The sequence below is a fragment of the Nicotiana tabacum genome, chromosome 24 (assembly GCF_000715075.1).
Source record: "Nicotiana tabacum cultivar K326 chromosome 24, ASM71507v2, whole genome shotgun sequence".
In the NCBI taxonomy this organism is placed as follows: domain Eukaryota; kingdom Viridiplantae; phylum Streptophyta; class Magnoliopsida; order Solanales; family Solanaceae; genus Nicotiana; species Nicotiana tabacum.
In genome coordinates, this window is record NC_134103.1 from 90,772,259 (window position 1) to 90,780,577 (window position 8,319).

Below are 8,319 nucleotides of genomic sequence, written 5' to 3' on the forward strand. Positions count from 1 at the left end.
CTCTCGTGACATTATCTTAAAATTATAAATTTCAAAAGTATTTTTTTATTTTTTTGAATTGTAGTCAAATAATGACACATAAATTGAAACGGAAGTGTATGAAATATTATGTCAACATTTACAAGGGGCTTTTATATACGGCTGCTAATAGCAGGTGAAATTTGAACACTAATTTTTATTCTTGTTAAATAAAGAAAGCTGATATATTATACTAGAATTAAGATTGTCAAAAATCACTTAAAAACCGTTTATGGATATATAAACAAGCGCGTCGAATAACTTGGGTCGTACTGGCCAAAACCGCACAAGCTTTGACCACGGCCACTATATATTACTCTTACACAGGCCACAGGGAATGAAAGCCTCCATTCATTTCAAATTCCTATATTTTCAATGGAAGTTGAAACTCACGCTCTCTCCAGTTTTGATCCCATGAACTCCCATTCTCCTCCTATTAACTCCATTTTAGACACGTCGTCTGTTGATAATAATGGCCGGAAATGCCAGTGGTTTGACTCCGTCGTCGGAGGTGGGATTCCGGTAGATAAGACGACGACGCAAGCGGCTATGACAGTGCAGAAGGTTTACAGGAGTTATCGCACCCGGCGCATGTTAGCGGACTCTGCTTTGGTTGCTGAAGAGCTCTGGTTTGGTTATCTCTTTACGTAGGTGTAATTTCATTCTTCTTCTTATTATTATTGCTTTAATGTTCTTATTTTGGTAATGTATTTGAAGGTGGCAAGGGATAGATTATGCTCGATTGAACCACAGTACAATTTCTTTCTTCAATTTTCCGACACCGGAGACGGCGGCTTCTCGGTGGAATCGCGTCACTTTAAATGCTTCCAAGGTATCCTCACAGTTTTAATTTCAATTAATAGTACTATTATAGCTTCCAAGGTATCAGTAACTATCCAGCGCGGCTGTCAAGTGGACGAATTAAAATCGTTGAATTAATGAATGGCTCATGAATTAACACGACCAACGTTTGTTTGAGTCAAGGATAGAGTCAACTTAGATTAAACAATAATTTTAAACTGTCTTTTCATTTATTTGTTTTAATAATTTGTTTAATCATCCAGTTAGATCGAAAAGGAGGGAAATGTAGATACAGAAAAATACACACTTGTGATTTTTAACTTGTTTGGCTTTAAAAACACTTTTGGTGTTAGGCAAACAACAATAGACCAACTTTTAAGCTAACCCTTACCTTCTAACTCTAATGAAAAAGCTTTTCTTTACATTGTAGAAGTAAAATTGAGTAACATTATAAAGAGAAAAAAGATAAACGCCCCAAAACCAAACCAAACGGAAGAAGAATTTTTTTCTCTATAGAGTGGGTGAAAATATATAATAACAAAAAGGATCACAACAAAACAACCCCAAGCCCCCCAATCCCCCCACCCCCACCCGTAAGAGAGAAAGTGTGTAACACCCAAAAAAAAATCAAATTAACTTTTTTTTTTCTTTATAGGAAATAAAATTTGTGACAATGGAGAAAGGACAATATATCAAACAAACTAATGGCTTGTTTGGATAGTTGTTACTCATTGTATCGTATTGTATTGTTATCCCAAAATAATATTTGTTGTATTGTATTGTTAAATCCATTGTTCCGGAACAATAAAAAGTCTCATTTTTTGAAACAACCGATTTGGTGTGGTGAGATTGTTTCCTATTTTTTTTTTCCAATTATGCCCTAGCTTATTACTCCATAATTATATTTTACCCTTTACCTTTATTTTATTTTATTTTAACTCCAAATCTCCCACCTATAACCTGTATTGTCTTCGTCCCTTTTTTTCAGAACTTCTGCCGCTTCCAACTCCAACGTAAAATCATGAATTTAATTACTTAATCTATTTATAAGACATATTTGGTGATAAATTAGTAGAAATGAGTTTTCTTAAATTATTTTTATACTTAATTCTTGATAACTTTAATATTTAAACAATTGAGGGTAGTTTAGTAAACTTATCAGTTAAAGTACAGTACGATACAGTCAAACCAAACTGCAAAATGTTATTTAACAATAGAAAATACTATAATCTATTCAAACGTTATATTTATAAAATGATACAATACAATACAATACAACACAATACAATACATTATAAAACGATGGGTAACAACCATCCAAACAAGTTGTAAACCAAATTATTTTCTAGTTTTTGACTAAACTTTTATGCTATTTATACATCATACTCCTTTATAATTTTAAAATTAAGAAAATAACCTTTTTAGATCTCTTACACGTAAAAGATAGATCTCTTACGTGTAAAAACAAATTTCTGATGTCTAAAAAAAAGAAGTAGAATCATGAAACTATAAACAAGTTTCTAAAAAGCCATAAAACTAATTAACTCTAAATCTTTTTAACTAAAACTTTTAAAGGTTAATTCTGAAACCTGTAAATTAATTAAAGTGGATATATTATTGGATGGAAGCTTGACGTCTTACTATTCACGAAACAAAGACAAGTACTATATAATTTCATTTACATTTTGCCCAGGTTGGAAAGGGATTATCCAGAGATGGAAAAGCTCAGAAATTAGCTTTTCAGCACTGGATTGAGGCGGTGAGTCATTGCCGCCCACTTTGGCTTTTATTTGAATGTACCCAATATGCATTATTGATGTTTGTATTTTTCTGACCTTGGTTTTGTGGTAAATGTAGATTGACCCACGCCACCGATATGGACATAGCTTGCATATGTACTATGAAGAGTGGTGTAAAGCTGATGCTGGTCAGCCCTTCTTCTTTTGGTAAGAAAGCTGAATGCTGGAATTGGCACATCACAAAGTTTGTATGGTATATTTTTGCGGTAAATAATTTGTGGGGGGTTGAGTGGTGACCGCTCTATCCGATAAATTTTGGATTGAAAGAACAGTGTTGTGCTTATTTTTACTGCTTCTGGGTTTTGGTTGGGTTAAGTTTATTTTTCCTCGTTCTCTTTTTTGGCAATTGTTGCAAATTTTTGTTTTTGTGTTTTTTCTTAATTATGGAATTCATGACCAGCCTTGATCGTTAGGCAATTTTTGGCCTTTCTGAAGTGTGACTCACACACGGCCAGGAGGAAAAGAAGGGGTGGGGTGGGGGTGGGGGGGCTTAGCCCTTAGAAATCGTCAAGTAGATCGAAGAGGCCTTAAGTGGAATGTGAGCTTGCTTCCGTGATTAGCATGAGATTTATATGAAAATAAAGAAAGAATTTCTGGTCCACTTTTCATGCGGCTCTTTCTAAAAAGAAGTAGAAAGCTCTATTCCACGAAAGGAAAACGGGCGGCATCGTGGTAGTTCTTCGACGGAAAGATCAATATACAACTTATGTAGCCTAGTCTTTAGACCTTTTTGAAGAAGGTTATAGAAAGAATTACAAAAGAGAAAAAGAAGTAATTCCAGAAGTAGATACTAGTCGTCCTAATAAAACAAATAATATTCAAAATTTAGTGGAACTGTTTGTTTGATTTGCATTCACGCCGCCAAGATAAAATCAACATAAATGCGAATCTATTTTGGACATTACTGATTATTTCATGTATCACAGTTTCTAATATGTACTGGAAATTGAGGTATTTATTTACTGCACAGCAGTCGACTAATCTTGTGCTACTTCAATATGAAGTCTAAGAACATTGTGCATTACTGGGTTCTTTTTTCATTTAACTGCAGTCTCTGTACTATATGGATAATGCAACATGATTTGAAGTTACTTGTAAGACATAGTAAGGAGTGACAAATTTTTTTTGGAACATACAGGTTGGATCTTGGAGATGGCAAAAAGGTTGATCTCAAAGAATGTCCAAGATCTAAGCTTCAGAAACAATGTATTAAGTATCTTGGACCGGTATGTGCAAAATCTTTGTTATTAATTGCAATGTGATGCTTAGCATCAATATACAAATGGCTTCTCATATCCATGCACAGACATTGGTTTCTCTTTATATATATGATTTGCTCTATTATACAGTGCTAATATTAATTACCTCCATTGCATGTTCTAGTAATGTTCTTTTTGTCCTTGATTAAGAAAAGAGACAGTATTTTTTGCCTGCTAAGTCAAAGAGTAAACTCTGCATCATTTCCTTAGCTGCATTGTTTGATATTAGCATGCAGCTCTAATTATTCGTTGTTTTCTTTCTGTTCTCAGCAAGAGAGAGAACATTATGAATATATAGTGGCTGAAGGGAAAATTGTGCATAAACAAACTGGAAATTATCTTGATACAACCAATGGGTTGCCAGAGGCAAAGTGGATTTTTGTAATGAGCACCTCAAAAAACCTCTATGCTGGCGAGGTAAGTGGTAGAAGTTATTGCAGAAATGCTTTTTTTATGATAATCCTGCAAAAAGAGAGTGTTTTTCTTTCGTTAACGCGAAAGGTTTGCTATTCTAATGCCTTTCAGAAGAAGAGAGGAATATTTCATCATTCCAGCTTTCTTGCTGGTGGGGCTACGTTAGCTGCTGGAAGACTAGGGGTAACGGATGGGATACTTAAGGTAAATATCTATTATCATTGTATTTAATTGTTGCGTTAGACAGTTACACGATATATCTCAAGAACTAAAGTAATCAGGCCAAGGTTCTTTTCCCATGCACGAGTCATTTCTTCTCAAATTTATGTCTATAAAATTCTAATTCTGCTCTAAATTAGTATACTGAAAAAGTTCAGTGACACCACCTTTTGCAAAATTTGTTTAGATTGTGCAACCATAATTGCATATAGAATTAGAAGCTATATGAAGAGAAGATTGCCTTCCCTTTTGTCTTCCATATCTGTTTTCAAAACCTAAGATGTATTATTTGCAAATGAAAGGTAAGAAAGAATATGGATAGTGCCACCTGAATCATATGCGTGTAGCTTGAAAGCTAAACTCCAGTTACTGTTCACAAAGTTTAGCTTGGCTCTATGCTGTGCTCTGACATTTTATTCTTTTCAGTCTATTTCAGCATATAGTGGGCATTATCGGCCAAATGATGATAGTCTTGACAGCCTTTTATCATTTCTCAAGGAAAATGGAGTCAACCTGGATGAGGTTAAGGTTAGTGATTTTCATGTCTTTCCTACTTCCATATACCTACTTTTTAACTGTAATGTTTGCAGCACCAAGAAATCTGATTTTTGATATCTCAGCAATGAATATAAAACGGACAATGGCCATGCCAAAGAAAATAGAAAGTACAATGTTAGTGAGACTTAGGGGCCCCGTCCCTTCAAGCCTAACACCACTAGACTGGGGAATCAACTCCTTCAAATGCCCTATGTAACTCTACACATCCTGATAGTATATAATTTCTTTGGTTCCATTTCATCTTTGAGATACTTAGTAATGATGGTTTCATTTTCTTTTTCCGTATCATGTTCCAATGATCTAATGTAACATAATGGTTTTTTCTTCTTTCCTTACCATGTGCCATTTGCATCTAATCTAATGTATGCTTTCCCTTTATGGAATGGGACAATGCTTACTGCGTCCAAGTATCTTGAAGGGCTGCTTCTCCTTACCTGATAGTTGTCTACTCTGCATATGATTTTACTTATGAATGGTTTTGATTAAGTATTCGGTTCTAAAATCAGTTAATCCTTATCGTTTTTAAATTATATCAGATAAGAAAGGTAAAAGAAGACGACGAGAGCAATGTAGAGGCACTGTCATCTGAGAGTCACTCTGTGTCTGAACTTTCAACTATATCTGATTCCCCTCTTCAAGTTGATGATCCGAAGGAAGAGGAAAAGGACCTTTCCTCGGATTTAATGAGAAGTCCTCGAGTTCAAGAGACAAGTAGCTATAAGAGAACACTCTCGGGTGGTCTTGAGAGCCCAAGAACAGAGGTGCCAACGACTGCAATACTGCAAAGGATCAACTCAAAGAAGTCTGCAAAGTCGTATCAGCTGGGTCATCAACTCTCCCTGGCATGGTCAACTGGTGCTGGTCCAAGAATTGGCTGCATTGCTGACTACCCTGCTGAACTAAGGCAGCAGGCCTTGGAACTGACTAACCTCTCACCTAGACCCTGTTCTGCATCATCAATTCCAAGGCCGATTGATGATATTGTATCACCTACTTGTCCTTCACCAGTTCTTTGCAATGGGGATGTAACACGCACCTGAACCGAGGTTTTGTTAGAGCATAATTAGTCATTTTTTATCCTTTGTGCGAGCAAGCTGTAGTGAGCGCAAATGTATTCTTCTGCGTATTCTCTTGGCAGTTATTCAACAGTAGTTACTTCATTTCATCCTCCCACACTCTTCCTGTTTATCTTTCTGCTGTTAGTTTACTTTGTGAGTTTGTGCTGTCCTTGGTAGTTCATTCAGTCCAAGGATAGAATCTACAGAGGAACTTTATTAGCAATAACCATAAAAAGGTTATATTAAGGGTGTGTTTGGTATGAAGGAAAATATTTTTTGGAAAATATTTTCCAATTTTTTCATGTTTGGTTGGCTTAAATATTTTAAAAACTATTTTCCTCGTGAAGGGAAATATTTTTCAAAAGAAGGGAAAACATCCTTCAAAATTCTTACTCACCCTATTTCACACTCTTACTCCCCTCCCCTCCCCTTCCCCCTACCCCCCTCCCACCTTTCCCCTTCCCCTACCATCGCCGCAACCACTCCGACTCTTAGACCCCAACCTACCACCCTCCCCTGCCCTTATTCATTTTGTTTCATATATTGTTTGCCTATATTATATATTTTTTAAAAATATTTTTTGCTGCCTAACCAAATACCGAAAAATAAGTTCAGAAAACGTTTTCCAAGGAAAATACCAAGCACACACTAAGTGCCTATTACAGACTTTGCAAAACAAATTTACAACTATAGTAAACAAGAGTTGGACAAGTTACTAAAATATAAGGGGTCATTTGGTAGGATGCATTAGATAAATTAATGTATGCATTAGCTTTTATTATTAATAATACCTTGTTTGGTACATTTTTTGAACCAATGCATTAGTTATGCAAGCATTAGTTATAAACCCTATTTGATATTATCCTATGCATAACTAATGCATAGGAAACCATGGTATTAACAATGCAATGAGTTTTAATGCATGCATTAGCTTAGTTAAAGATAAAATTGCCCTTAAAAATTTATGCTTGATTAAAATATGCTATTATATTAATGCAAGTTTAATGTAAAGTTTGATACTGAAATTGTTCCCGCTATTTATATCTATACTCAGCTAATTTCTTCATTGTAAATTTATAAATCTGTACTCTACTACTACGTACTAGAATGCACTTGTAATCAACTCATTTTCCTTTTATTTTTTTAATTCAAACTTTCTTTGTCTAATAATCCAAGAAAGTGGAAAAATAAAATTATATCCCTTGTAGATAAATAAATACTTAGCATATTTCCTTTTTTATAAGTAAATATTCAGTTCTATACTACAATATTGGGAGACAAATCAAATAATTTTTTTAAAAACCTTTTTCATATAAAAACATTCCTCATCATATATTTTTTTTAAAAAGATAAAGTGATCGACTGGTTATGAGAGTATTTTTGTAAACAAATAATTTTTTAAAACATTGTGCAATGCTTTAATACATCAAACCAAACAATGGATAAGCAATATGTCAGCATAACTAATGCTAACATAACTAAATGCAAGCATAACTAATACACCTTATTCAACATTATTCTTATGCACCTTACCAAACGCCCCTAAGTTAACCGTATGTTCTTCCAAGTACTTACCAAGTATAGGCAACTAAAGTCATATGATTGAGTTTTTACTGTGTGTGATTTAGCGAGCAGGACAGGAAAACACATATAGATTTGACAAACATTAAAATTGGATTCCCTATCTTGTCATTTCAGTTCCTATATGAACAACTATTTTATTTCCTCATGGAGATAAAAGGTGATAACTCATATACAATATTATCGAGCTCGGAACTAAAATGATGCAAAATTGGACTCAAAACACTAAAATAGGTGGGAAAAAAACTTGACGACATTTTTATATATAGCGTATTTATTTAATGCGCTTGTCACAACCCAATTTCCACTGTAGGCCGTGATGGTGCCCAACATCGCCACTAGGCAAGCCAATAGTGAACTACCCATTTAATTCCTCATCTTAATATTTTTAAAGTTTTTGATTTTTATTTAAATGCGAAAACAAATAGTAAATGAGCGCGATAATGTAAAGCATAAACTAAAAGAAGAAGTAAGGTGGTGAGTTAAATAATCAAAACCCATGAATGTCTACTAGAATTCTCAAAACCTGGTGTTACAAGTGCACGAGTATCTAGTAGAATATACAAAACTCCCTAAAAACTACTGTCTGAAACAAAATAGACAAGAATGATA

The 8,319-nt window shown here is 34.4% G+C and overlaps 1 protein-coding gene across 2 annotated transcripts; it reads left to right on the forward strand.

Moving 5' to 3' along the window:
- The first annotated feature begins 324 nt into the window (after positions 1 to 324).
- Positions 325 to 6,241, forward strand: LOC107816650 (IQ domain-containing protein IQM3). 2 transcript variants are annotated; one of them, XM_016642384.2, is made up of 9 exons: positions 325 to 665; positions 736 to 850; positions 2,513 to 2,578; positions 2,677 to 2,765; positions 3,757 to 3,844; positions 4,148 to 4,294; positions 4,403 to 4,495; positions 4,937 to 5,038; positions 5,605 to 6,241. In XM_016642384.2, exons 1-9 carry the CDS (start codon positions 394 to 396, stop codon positions 6,106 to 6,108), a joined length of 1,476 nt encoding a protein of 491 aa, XP_016497870.1. In that variant the 5' UTR covers positions 325 to 393; the 3' UTR covers positions 6,109 to 6,241. The 2 variants fall into 2 exon arrangements, with proteins under 2 accessions (XP_016497870.1, XP_016497871.1); XM_016642385.2 differs by having other exon boundaries at positions 327 to 647.
- Positions 6,242 to 8,319: the final 2,078 nt, after the last annotated feature.